The sequence below is a fragment of the Anticarsia gemmatalis genome, chromosome 20 (assembly GCF_050436995.1).
Source record: "Anticarsia gemmatalis isolate Benzon Research Colony breed Stoneville strain chromosome 20, ilAntGemm2 primary, whole genome shotgun sequence".
In the NCBI taxonomy this organism is placed as follows: Eukaryota; Metazoa; Arthropoda; class Insecta; order Lepidoptera; family Erebidae; genus Anticarsia; species Anticarsia gemmatalis.
The window spans coordinates 2,176,105-2,190,416 of record NC_134764.1 but is presented as its reverse complement, the minus strand read 5'-3'; the positions used below and the strand labels follow the sequence as shown (position 1 = coordinate 2,190,416).

Genomic DNA, 14,312 nt, shown 5'->3' with positions numbered 1-14,312 from the left:
TTGCCGCAATCGATATCCCAACTCTAACAACAATAATTCTTCCGCGAGTAGGTAACGAACTCGAATTGATAACCTTCACTTTCTGTTTTCGTTTACTATGCTCAATGGGATTGAATTCTACCTAAAAATATATGCAATGTTAACTAATGTGACGATAGTGGATATGCCTGAATAGATTTAGAATAATCTTCTAAAAGACTTGAAGTTGATAAAGTCTTTCTCCTAAAAATGGCACCGAGAAAAAATTTAAAAAATTCTGCTACTGAAAATAAAATTCGAGAGAAATCTCCAAAAAAAACAACTAAGAAAGAAAAAACTGTTCTTAAAGTTCCGAGCGTTATTACCATTAGTATTCCACCAAGAAGGCGCAGTTTAGGTATGTTCAAAAATGCTTACCTACTCGAAATTCTATTGAAGTCATAACTTCTCAAATTACTTTTGAAGTAAGTGTACAGCAATTGCAGTAATATTAATTCATCGTGTTGTTCTTTTGTGCGTCTATTACACCTCGTACTTATTATTTTATTCACATAATGATTTTTGGTAACTCTTGTGTCTGTAAGTACCTATAACTTTATTGTTCCAATAGTTGACGAATATAACATGAAAACAAAATTTTGCATTGATAGCAAAATGTGCAAGAATGTTTATTAATTTGACCGTGTCTTTCATGCACTGCTCAGCACACACTTATTGGCAATTGTTCTTATTAATTCTACTTTCAAACTACAAAAGAGATGTATTCCTATAATATATTCGTTGTACAATTTCTCTTAGAGAAAAATATGCCTTCAGATATAATGAAGACTCAAAAATGTCTCTTTAATTTAGTTTATAACAGTAATACCTACTGGATTCTATTGAGTATTTATTTTGAAGCAAATTTTAATATATCTCTGCTTATAAATAATTTTCATCTTGATTAATGTACCTATTAAATAATCTTATAAATTACTGGTAAAATAAACTACTGCTGTGCACATCCAGTATTTAAAGATCATTTTCACATAAAGAGTAAATATCAAATGCATACAGAGTCCAAACTTTCAATATTTATTATAATATTTACAGATGTATCAGATGCCACTAAACAAGTGGACTTGAACACTAAGATAGCATTAGCTGATGAAGGTAAACAGTCTACTGTAGAATAAATAAAATAATATTTAACCATAGTTTTTATAGACTAACCATAATACCATCATTTCATTCCATGTTCTCATTGTAGTCAATGTCATCATCATTACCTTGACCTTATTTGCTTTTTATTTACCTTCCTTGGTCACCAAGATGTAAAACAATTCAACTGATGCATGGAAAGATCTGAGGCCTGTTCATATCTATTAGTAACTCATGTAAATAGAAGTACATATTGCCTTTATTTAATTGATAAATGCTTACAGCGAAAGTCAAGATAATGTTCTTTTTAACAATAATTTATTAAATCTGAAATGTTGATTGCTGTGGAGTGTGTTTCTCAATTCATTTATCATCATTTTTACACTAATATTGTTATTTCAGTTTATAAGTCCTTTTTAATTGGACGTTGGCCTTATAAAATCCAATCAGACTTAATATGAATTAAAGAAACACTGCACAGAAATACTAAAATAATTCTGTTACTAAAAAAACTGGTTCTCAACTTTGTTTGCTCCATAACCTGTAGAAATAATCGGTTTCATATCATTTATTATGCATGCCTTATGTAGCAGATGAAGTTTTTACCCAATTTTCATCAATTGCAATTTAGAATAACTTGTAAACATATTTGTTGCATGAATATTTAACATTAAAGATAGACAAATGTAATCTAATCATACTATGGATGTATTGTTTATCTTGATTTGTTTGTTATAGCATAGTTGCCCTAAATTTAATTTCAAAGAAACTAAAAATGTTAATAAGAGTTGGTAGTTATATAAAAGAAGGCTAAAGTCAGTAGCAATGCATTCATACAAAGTGAAACATATCAGTCCCTAATAGGTCAATTATAATAAAGTTAATCATTGCCAATACAATAACCATTTGATTTTAATGGGTCATTCACTTAAAGACTGTGTGGCAGACCACTATGACTTTAATCAAACCACTTTGACATTAGTTCAATATAATCTTAAGCAGTATTGTTCTTACAGTTAGTCCTGCTAGCGTTGTATTCAACCTAGTGTCTAATCGTACTCTTAAAATCCAAACTAACATATGATATATCACGGGATCTGGGAATAAGGTAACCCTTGCCCAAGTAATGTATTTGATAGTAAATGTTATATTATTTCAGTAGCCAGATCTCAACTTCTAAAGGAACCGATAGAGGTCCGTCCTGAGAAAACTCCCGCTAAAAGGGGCAGGAAGAAGAAAGTGGTTGTATCACCATACTTTGCAAATGGTCCTGCTACTAAACCAAAAGGTGAGTGAATATAAAACTTTTACAAACATACAAACGAACTTCAAGTAAAACTAGGTTTTTTGAGGATCATTTTAAAAAGCATTTTCTTACAACACTTATTTTGCTCGAATGTTTTCCAAACGACGTAGCTTACGCCTGTATTAATAGACAGGAATAATAGTCTAAGATCCGACCGCGTGATTTATACATTCACGTGTTTGATTAATAAAATATAATTTTTATCGATATTTATAACTAAACCAATGCAGATTCGCAAAGGTGGCCATCCAAAATTGGCCGCAATTAATTTTAATTAAAATGTAATTAATTATTTATTGTTGAACAATTACGTTCACTTGTTTTTGTTAAAAAATATATTTCATTAGAAAGAAATATACCTGAGATACCGAGAAAGTTCAAGGTGCCATCCCTCACTTGGCCGCAACCTAATGTCAGCCAGGTGTAAACAGGTATAATTTCGTTAAATATATACGTTCATAATGTATTATCATGTTATACATACCAAATTAAAGATTAATTCTTTCCCTACATGATGAGATATAGGTGCCTATGCAAAAATGCCCGCAAATAGTGACTGCCAACGATTAAAGATAAATAAAAGCGAGAGAAACTTAAGATGCTTGTCGTTTTCATGCTACTGCGCATGCGTCCATAGATAAGGTGTTCAACTAGTAGCGCGCGTATTTGCTTGGAGTTTAAAATACTCCAAGAATTAAGCAGTAAAAATAATATGTCATAATAATTCATCTACCAAACTAGTGTTTTCAATATTTTTTAACTATATTCAACTAAAACAATATTCTTTAACTGTGAAACGTAATTTTAAATATAAAATTTGTCTTTTAAATATTTTTTTGTTTTATTACAATTTTTAACAATATTAAGGCACTTGTCCCACCGCCGACGATGAACGAGTAACGAGTGCGTAGTTGTTTAATGACAGCTGGTTGCTCTCTCGGCTTGTATTCTAATCATGGAAGAATTAGTACTAACTGGAAGGATCACTAAGATCACTACACTTATTATAACATTTTCAAGATACAAACTATTCTTAGTGTGCATCAAGAGTAATAAATAATGTATAATACTACTTTTGATTGTTTTTATACCAAAATTATGTGAAACAACAACATTATGAAACAACAATTACCGAATTTAAATTCAGTAATAATTTTAAAATTACCACCATAAGTTACAAACATTATACAGTGTCAACTGTTAGAGAGGGACAAAGGCTCTAAAAGTAAGTCTCGCTCGAGACTGTTTTTCGAAAAGACATTAAAACTAAATAAAAGTAAACTCTATTAACGAGCAGTAAAGTATGAATTTATTTGATATATTTTTCTTAGTGATTCTTCCAGTCATTTTTATTATTCCGTGGTTCTAATCGTTGGGCGAGTCCATTTTTGACAGCTTGTCGCTTAGCAACAAAACTAGTAAAGCGGCAGTGTCATCAACTATTAGTATATGCATCTCTTTTATTTACACGGAATGTTATATCTATTGTACGTTTCTTGAGCGAGAAAATAGTCGATAGTTAATCGTTTACTCGCTGTTGGTGGGACAAGTGCCTAAGTTTCGATTATTTTCGGTCTTCATAAAAAATGTCATAAAAATTACTATCCAAACCAGTGTTTTTAATTTTTTTTAAATTATATCCAACTCAAACAATAACTTTGAACTGTAAGGCACTTGTCCCACCAACAGCGAGTAAACGATTAACTATCGACCATTTTCTCGCTCAAGAAACGCACAATAGATATAACATTCCGTGTAAATAAAAGAGATGCATATACAAATAGTTGATCGCTGACTGTTCACACTGCCGGCGACGACTCGCTTTGGCGACTTCCCATTTGGTAAACCTCAAATTACACCTACTAAAAAGGTGCGTTTGGTAAACATTTCGTTACTTCATACATTTAATCCTATTTAGTAAACTATGTTAGTATTGTTATTTTTGTACGGTACTGTCGGTGTGAAATTAATGTTGAAGTGTTCAAAAGTTTGAAAGTCTTAAGACAAAATCTTGACCATCAAAAAGAAAAAAGAAAGGTATTCGTTGAGGTTTACCAAATGGGAACTTTACCAAATGGCAAGTAGCCCTCGTTTTACTAGTTTTGTTGCTAAGCGACAAGCTGTCAAAAATGGACTCGCCCAACGATTAGGACCACGAAGTAATAAAAATAACTGGAAGAATCACTAAGAAAAATATATCAAATAAATTCATACTTTACTGCTCGTTAATAGAGTTTACTTTTGTGTAGTTTTAATGTCTGTTCGAAAAACGGACTCGAGTGAGACTTACTTTTAAGGGCCTTTGTCCCTCTCTAACAGTTGCCACTGTATAATGTGTGTAACTTATGGTGGTAATTTTAAGATTATTACTGAATTTAAATTCGGTAATTGTTGTTTCATTAAACAGAATTTTTGTATAAAAACAATCAAAAGTAGTATTATACATTATTTATTACTCTTGATGCACACTAAGGATAGTTTGTATCTTGAAAGTGTTATAATTGTTAGTGATCCTTCCAGTTAGTACTAATTCTTCAATGATTAGAACACACGCCGAGAGAGCAACCAGCTGTCATTAAACAACTACGCACTCGCTCCCCGCGGCACGCCAACTCGTTACTCGTTCATCGTCGGCGGTGGGACAAGTGCCTAAGACGTTAATTTGAATCTATATTAAAATTTATCTTTATACACAAATGTTTTTTTTTATTTTTATTTTCATCAATATAAAGTTTTATTTATTTTCCTTGAATCCTTGATTAAAGAACTGAATTAAAAAGTTTAAGTTCAAGCTTAAGTTTCTCTCGCTTTTATTTATCTTTAATCGTTGGCAGTCACTATTTGCGGGCATTTTTGCATAGGCACCTATATCTCATCATGTAGGGAAAGAATTAATCTTCAATTTGGTATGTATAACATGATAATACATTATGAACGTATATATTTAACGAAATTATACCTGTTTACACCTGGCTGACATTAGGTTGCGGCCAAGTGAGGGATGGCACCTTGAACTTTCTCGGTATCTCAGGTATATTTCTTTCTAATGAAATATATTTCTTAACAAAAACAAGTGAACGTAATTGTTCAACAGTAAATAATTAATTACATTTTAATTAAAATTAATTGCGGCCAATTTTGGATGGCCACCTTTGCGGATCTGCATTGGTTTAGTTATAAATATCGATAAAAATTATATTTTATTAATCAAACATGTGAATGTATAAATCACGCGGTCGGATCTCGTACTATAATGGACCTGTAAATTGACCTTAGACTGAAGAACCTATTTTAGTACATAAAAGGGGCTTTTTAAATTTGCGTTTCCAAATTGATACAGACCTTAGAGTCTCGATTTGGAAACACTATGTTTACAGTATAAGGCTTAGACAGTAAAAATAGTAGCACTGGTTAATATCAATATATTCAAGCAGAAATTACATTATTATCTCACGCACAAGATATCTACCGCCTCAGCCTAGTAGATATACGATACATAATCATATATTTTTTTATGTTACAGCTAAACCAAAAACACCTGCGGCGAAGAAGACTACCACTAAAAAGACAACAGCAGAAAAACCAACACCTGCTAAGAAAACACCTGGTAAGAAATAAAACATTTAAAAATATTCATACAAAATCACCTAAAATATCCTCTACAACAAGTACTATCTTTCTAGGTACCAGGAAAAGAGTTGCAGACTCCACAGTACAGAAACCCAAAATAAAAAGACCGAGACTTAACAAAGCGGTTGAAACCGATCAGGAAGAGGCTAATGAACCATCAAATACAACAGAAAAAACTACACCTACATCTGTTAAAGTTACAAAAGTAGATACAGCCAGAGAACCAAGTAACAACTTAGAACATAATTCTGTAGTGACTTCCACTCCTTCAAGGATTAGAAGAATAAATCGAGGTAAGCGAATTAATGTACGCGAAACTACCCCTCAACGGCCAGTGTTACCTAAATCGCCTAAACGCATCGCGCTGACAACAAAATCGACTAAAAATGTATCAGATTCAAATGCAGGCCAAGTGAACTCCCGCAAAACATCTACAAGTAGCACTTCAACATTGTCTTGGACTAGAGATATATCTAGTTCGAGTACTACGACTTGTTTCACCGTATGTTCCAACGACTTCGTACGTTTTGATAAAAAACTACCAGTGTTGGAGCTAACTAATATTGATAGGGAGGTAAATAAGTATAAGAAATCTAATGCTGATGATAAAAGCAGTACTGATTCGTCCTCAGACTCGGAAACGGAACAAACTTCGGACAATGGATCATCAGTTTTTAACACACCACTTAAAGTTAAATCACCAAACCTTAGCGTGTCATCCCGTAATAGTGTACCTCGATCTCAAGCCCAAAAGAACGCAGATTCTAATCAAACAGACTTTGGTAAAACTGCTAAGAATTTGTTACAAGCTTTGAAAATGATCGATTTAGAATTTATCAACTGGTTACATGACACAGAGTATGTAACTACAGATCTGAACAAAATAAAGGATAAATTATTTGACATATTGAATAATGAGTTTCATGCGCTCACACATTGTAGAAGCTTGCAACAGCTATCTCATTGTGATACTAGCGTACAATTAAATGCTATTGCCTCCGATGAAACTCATGACAAAAATAATACCGTATTCGAAATTGATAATGTCAGAATTGAAAGAAATATTGAAAATAATAACAACAAGAATGAAAATCATTCCAAAGATATCATAGAAAATACAAGACATGAGTCGAATAGATTCAAGGTTTATAGAGTTGAAAATAATACTGAGACTAATAGGACAGACAGTGACAGGACTGACACACGACTAGAAAACAACGCGGAACCGCAGAATATCGAGAACAATAATTTAGATAGACCAGGAAATGAACAAGTTACTGACAAAATAGTTGAAAATCGCATTGAAAATGATACCATAGAAAACAATACTACCAATATGACTGATACAAACAAACACGAAATTAGTAAACGTACCGAATCGACCTATAATGACAGTACACGAAGATACAGAAATGATAGTTTTACAAGTAACGACAGTGAAGATGAACATGTTAAAATTGCACCAGAATATGACTTCGCTAAGCCTAGCACGAGTGGAGTGATATCTAATAAGTCACGCAAATCATCATGCCGGTTCAGTTCAGAATCGGAGGCGAATAATGATTGCGAAGAGGATTTCACTCGAGATGTTGCCGTTCAGAACTTCTCTCAAAGTCCTAACGATGATGATGACGCACTCTCCTTATACGCCGAAAGTTTCACTGGACTGGAATCTTCTAGAATAAATGCATCTATTATTTCCGCGCCGATAGAAAAACCACAAATCGAGGAATACATTCCCAAACCTGTGACCAAATCGCCACAAATTTATTCTTATTATCCCACTAAATCTACTGTTTTTGAGCAAGTCAATAACGGTATTGTCAAGACTGTGTGTGAAAAACAAAATGCTGACTCCACATCTATAAATAAAACACCTAATACTATACCACCGTTGTTTAGGCAGATCCCTTATACCAACAATGTTGTAGAAAGTAATCAAGAAATGGAAAAACCTTTCGCTGATGTCCCACCAAGCTTTATAAAGCCCCGGTACATCGAAGATTATAAACTGCCCAATGAGAACAGTTACCTGTTTAGACCGTATTGCTTCTACAATATTGTCAATAGGTGCAAATCTGTGATACTCAACCAGCCGTGCAGATACCCCCACGAGATACCTGATGTAAATGAAATTTCGCGTAAACTATGTAGGATGCATGACAACGTATTCGTAAAGGAATATATACCGGTGAGAAGAAATCCTATTTTACGGAGGAGATACGGCATTTGCTTCATCCACGAATGTGCAAAGAGGCAGCTCACTAGGATACTAGTAGAAATGGCATATGATTTCATAACAAGAGGCTCGCAAGGCGTGCAAATAGACGAGACTTTGAAAACGACTGCGGCAGAAGTGACTCTATTACATTTGAATAGTGTAGAATTGAGTGTGTGCGAAGACTTGTTAATGCTTAATGTCGGTGCTGAAGAGTTACTGTGCGAAGCTTTGATGCGAATAATGACGTGTACGCAAAACTTTTCGCGTTTCAAACCAGTGTTCTTGAGTCTTACGTACTTTATGGTGAATAACGATAGGACGTTTAGTCTTGAGGTAGCGGAACAGATATTGGAGCGCGTGTGTATATTGCCGTTCGACGAGCCGGTGGTGAGGGCACTGATTCAGATCATGCGGTTAACGGATCCGCATATATTCTTGAACTCTATGATCGGACATTTCGAGAAGTCGATAAGTGAACATCAGGAGGTGTTTGAGCTGTATACTAGTCTGAAACGAGAGATAGATTTTAGTAAGCTAGGACGGCAGGAGGAGCCAGTTCAGTCAGTTGAACGGCAGCAGTTGATGCGATCGCCGAGTTTCATACAACCATTGATTCAATCGCCAAAGTTCACGAGTACGATGATCCAGCCGTTGGAGCAGAATCGGTTGCTGCCGCAAGTGTTCATACAGACAGGGGACCAGGCAAGGCCAGAGATGAGGGAAGTAGCACCGCTCCCCCCGTCACCGGACACGACGCACCTAGATATGGTGAGTTAATTTAATCTCCTTTCATTTATATCATGTCTTTGAAACAATAGATCGAAATAATCGCGTTATATGGTTTTCTAATATTACATGCAAGCAAAGCAAGCATACAAGGAATTAAATTTCAATCAACAAGCGACCTTGGTCATGCATGTCAATTTCTGTGTAATGTTAGATAATGAATCATCGTAACTTCAAAGGTTCATATTCCACACTGAACTTAATACTTAGTTTTTGTTTATTTAGTACTTTGTAAGTGTCACTGTAAAATTATGACACTACTTTATCGAAGCGGTAATGTGATCTTGTTGCTATATTCAGACGCAAGAAGTTAACTTGCACATACTATATTATCATTCCATTTAGACGTTCTTCATAATTTGTACCTCGTTTTCTTGTTAGCTTTTCATTTACTCGTAGTTGATAGTAAGTAGACGCGTAGGTAAGTTGAGCTTAAAACTGTCGAACTTACATCTTTTTCCTGGTAAAATGCTGCTCTGGCTGACAGTGGAATAATCTTTAAGGCAAACATGGAAATGGATTAAGCAGTTACAAACATACAGTCTTACGCATTTGTAATAATCAATATGTATATTTCACTGACATAACTAAAATAACAATAAAATTTTCCAGAACAAACCGTCTGAAGAATTCACGGTGCCAAAGATCACACGGACAATATGGGCTTCGAGCACCAACACCGCCGGTTTAAGTCCAGCCTCGTCCATCGAGGACAGTGCCCCGGCACCTAACTTCCACAACTGGCGCAACAGGAGCATATTCCAACATATCAATCGTACTAGCTACTCTCCGAGACCGATAAGACCTGTCAAACACATGCCGCGGGGCACTGCACAGAGAAACCGGCCGTTTACGCAACGGCTAGTCACTATCGGAAGGAGTCCTATTGTATGTATATGTTGACTTGCTAGCCAGGGATTAGACAACAGGGATTTATTTAAATTTACATAGTAAATAACCTTAAAAATCTGTGCCTGTGCTATGATTTTTTTAGCTATATTTATTGGATGGGCCTCCATCAGTCAAGTCAACAGTCAAGTTATATAATCCTTTTATTGAACTATATTATTTGTTCGATAATTGTAGTATTTGATTTAAAAACTTTCTCATAGGAAAAATGTGTCATAATGTGACAACCGTTACGAAAGGTATATTACGGAAACAGACTGTAAATTTGCTCTCTAGCAAATATAACAAGTCTTAGTGTCAGTTCCACAACTTACCCGGAAATAAATTACTAGTAATTGTATGAAAAAATCTTTAAAAGATATGTATATTCATTCTCTATACCATTGACTATCATAAGTGTCAGCATTTGACCAAAAAGAATAAATTATTGGATTAGATTTTAATTTTTTTCATAGTTTGACCTGATCGATATTTATTTCAAAGTAGTAAACAGGGTATAAAAAGTTCCTCCTTTCGAACGATAGTCACATAATATTTTTTACAAAATACTAATTGTATTATTTTTATTTTCAGACCTACCCGCCTCCAAGCAAGGACTACTGAGAATAGCTGTGAGTGCAAAGTTTAAGTTATAGTGAACCTCACAATGTTTTAATTGTGACTACCTTCCAGATAAGTTGTATTTAAGAGAACTATTCGTTACTAGGAAATAAGTAAATGCCTGAGTGAAGATATTATTTGTCAAACAATTTAACCTAGGATCGAGTTAAGATATTTGGGTAAAATTACTTCTGATGATGCCTGGTTTCTGGGGCACATTTAGCGGTAGTTTATCTATTAAAACTGTCATGTTTAAATCTTAAACGCTATTGAATAGATAAACTACCGCTAAATGTACCTGCGAAACCGGGGGTAAATGATTTCCGTCAAATTCTCAGTTTTGTAAGATTCTAGTCTTGCATAATATATGCAGCATATTGGCATTATGGTCACAAAAAGATCTGATTACTTTAAAGTTTCAGTTAACTTGAGGTACTTGTTAAAATACGTTAAATAATATTATAATGCAACGGATTTTAAACGTGATTGAAATTGAAAGGTGTACTTTATTTGTTTACCGGACGTTTCGTACGAATAGCATCGACCGTGATCTCGGGCAAATAAGGTATCCACCTTTAATTTTCAATCGACCCGTTGCATTATAATAAGTGTACAAATCGCGAGAGTTTAAAATCGTTAATACGACTATAGTCTACAGGACTGTAAAATACTTTTTTATCTGTAAAAACGATAAATACTAAACATTTGTTAAATGCGCACATATTTTTAGGATTTAAAGTATGATTGCCATATTATTTCTTTACTAAGCTTTTAGTATGATAAGTTTAAGACTACCTCTTTATATGCTAGAAGAGAATGAGTCCTAATTTCACCAAATCTGAATAACTGTTAGATAATTTATATACGCTAGAAATTTAACAGTTGTCTTCAAACATTTACTGTAAATTAATCTTGTAGATAGGTTATCTAATACTTGTTTACTAGCCGTGAAACTGGGTATAAATGTGATATACTTGCCAACAAATCTAGTAGTTTCGCCAAAATTAATGTTTATTGTTTAAACAAGTCCCATTATTATCCCGCTGGGCAACTGCTGGTGTACTTTAACGAGAGTAGTCTAGAGTCCTCCCTGGTCAATTTAAAACATTTTAAAATACAAAACCATTAATAAACCATTTGAAGATATGACAAGCCAATTCAGACCACTACTGAGAGTTACTAAGCCAATATTACACAATTTTAATGCGTAATTTATCTTATTAGGTGCTAAAACAGTTTTTTTCGTCTTAACTAAAGGCAGCTTCTGTGTTATCTCTCTTTTGCCTTGCTTGGTCATATCGAGAAAATATCACTCGTGAAAAACTAAGAAAATCTTATATTTTAAAATTCAGACAATAATTACTACTACACTTTATACATTTTAGCTTGTTCATATTTTACTAATAGACTGCTTAAAAGTGGCATACCTGTGAAGTAGTTTTCTAAATATATTCAAAACAATCTTCCAAATTTTTGTATGCCTTATGTTCGCAATAAAAAAATCTGACTTCAACTTATTAAATTTCATTATTTAAAAAAAATGTATTTAAAATATAAACAGTACAAGAAAATAACTTGCTTTTCTTTAAAAGCGACGCCAGTTCAACCATTTTATATTCTGACAGAGCTTATAAAGATTGCCTTACATATTCAGATTCAAAATGCATTTAAATATTCCACCATACAAATAAGTATAAAGCATTTTATATAAAATATCAACAGACAGAAGATATGACTCATGAAAGTAGCATTAAAATATGTTTAAAATGTGACATGTTTTTATAAGATGTTATTCCAAAGATCTGAGTTTATAAATCTTAGTGTAGCTGAAACGCAGCATTTAGCGTCTTCAACGAGAAATTTTAAACTTATATGTAGCAAGTACAAGTCGCTGCAATATGCTACAAGTTGACGTGATACAACCAAATATTTGTTGCATTTAGGCTTACCACGTTGTAGAAAAAAAATTGACGAAAAAACAAGGCTTAATTTTAACCTGTTCTATAACAAACAAAATGCTTGTGAATACGGTCAAAAGTTTATACATAGTTGTACTTATAAGTAAATTTTCTTGTGTTCATAACTTTATGTCAATTATAGCCAGTTTTACCACTTCTGGATAAGTATCGGTTAAATTTCCAAATTGACAATTTTATTCGCTCATTGGACATCTTTAACCCTGTGCCACCTCTTACCATAGTTTCAGTCATTAGCTGACCTACTGATGCTCCAGGTAAATTTCAACGTCATCACACCAATATTATAGTGGCCTACTTCGAGTTTACCTTTATCTATTGGATAGTTAAACCGATGCTTATCCATAAGACGTGAAACTAGTTTGTAGGATTATTTCAGTGATTTTTTAGACGTTTGATAGTTCCGAGGACTTTTATGAATAAAGATTAATTTTGTTATTCTAGTGTGTGAATGGTTAATACAACATTTATCATATGTTTGTTTCAAAAGAGTTTAAAATACACCTTTATTTTGTCTGTAATTGACGATCCCTAGATTAAGGAATCAGCAGTTATGTTATATTACTTGACAAAACTTTAAGAAACCCTGTTTTTTTATTTACCATTTCTACGAAAAGCGCTAAAAGCGCATTGTGATATAATTATGGTAGCAGACTGTCTTGTTTCCTCTTGTTCATACGTAGGTATAGTTGAAATATTACTATCTTGGTAATAAACGTCTTGCGAGAAAAACTCTGATTAGGAAACCGTTTTTTGTCACTTTCAATTTTGAAACTGTAATTGAAAAGACAAAACACTATAACTGTAGTTCAACAACTTCGTAGAAAGACTTGCCAAGGCGTTTATTAGTAAGGCAGTAAGGTATAAATGTGTATTAGTTTAAGGCAAATTTAGGTACAAATAGACAAGCAAAGCTGTAGTATAAAGTTATAACAGGGTTGTACATAAATGGAGAATGACTGAGTTATCACTACTCAAAACTAGACTGACTTAAATCGATATCTGTAAATATAATTTCTAAGAGAAAATTGTATCCTTTATATTAACCTTATTAGTACACATTTATTTTTATTCTGATGCGAAGCGTTCTCTAGCAAGTCACTTGCGCAATTTCTTGCTGAAATCAATGTTAATCTATTTTCAGTAACAGTGAAGTAAGTAATAATATTTACAAGACTTGTGCAAGAATTTGTTACGAACAGCAAAATATTGCATAAATCCATTTGCGCAACTCATAAGTCACTTGCGCAATTCTTATTGCTAGTGTGCACTTCGCAAAAGATATAACTTTATTCCAGCGATGTTACTATCTAACATTGCGATGTTGTTACCTTTCCTATGTCTTTCATAACCTAGTGTTCTAAATAGTGTTTAAGACTTTGATTGAAATAAAAGGTTGATTAATCAAAATTTATGTTTGTTGTGTATCAAAAGTACAGTATTTTTGTAAGTGTACATACATCATTTGTTATTTGATACAAAATCTAAACTTTAGGTTTATCAGTGAAGCCCACTGTAAAGTTTATAGCTCAGATATTTTTGGTAACTAATAAAAAAATAATGGTTATATGGTTTTTATTTCTATTCCTTTGTGTGCACAAAATGTGTAAAATTATTTTGCAAATTTAAAATTTGTTTTGTAAGCTGACATAATATATAGCAGCTTTGCGACATAATTGAATGCTACAAAGAGCTCATTAACGTCTTTGTTTTTAGCAGACATCAAACAACGCTGCATTTGAGTTGTTTATAAGTTTTTTGTTGT

At 33.3% G+C, this 14,312-nt stretch overlaps 1 protein-coding gene across 3 annotated transcripts; it reads left to right on the top strand.

Annotated features, from left to right (window-relative positions):
• The first annotated feature begins 65 nt into the window (after positions 1 to 65).
• LOC142981498 (uncharacterized) lies at positions 66 to 14,108 on the top strand. Of its 3 annotated transcripts, XM_076127463.1 has the most exons (8): positions 66 to 376; positions 1,072 to 1,131; positions 2,279 to 2,407; positions 5,949 to 6,032; positions 6,109 to 6,348; positions 6,688 to 9,044; positions 9,675 to 9,950; positions 10,545 to 14,108. In XM_076127463.1, exons 1-8 carry the CDS (start codon positions 229 to 231, stop codon positions 10,572 to 10,574), a joined length of 3,324 nt encoding a protein of 1,107 aa, XP_075983578.1. In that variant the 5' UTR covers positions 66 to 228; the 3' UTR covers positions 10,575 to 14,108. The 3 variants fall into 3 exon arrangements, with proteins under 3 accessions (XP_075983578.1, XP_075983577.1, XP_075983576.1); XM_076127462.1 differs by having other exon boundaries at positions 2,282 to 2,407; positions 6,109 to 9,044; XM_076127461.1 differs by having other exon boundaries at positions 6,109 to 9,044.
• Positions 14,109 to 14,312: the final 204 nt, after the last annotated feature.

Bases quoted from the DNA above. Each gene is read 5' to 3' on its own strand.
- LOC142981498 (XM_076127461.1), top strand. From the start codon at position 229: ATGGCACCGAGAAAAAATTTAAAAAATTCTGCTACTGAAAATAAAATT. The intron at 1,132-2,278 runs GTAAACAGTCTA...ATATTATTTCAG, and splicing joins GATAGCATTAGCTGATGAAG to TAGCCAGATCTCAACTTCTA. The intron at 9,951-10,544 runs GTATGTATATGT...TTTTATTTTCAG, and splicing joins CTATCGGAAGGAGTCCTATT to ACCTACCCGCCTCCAAGCAA.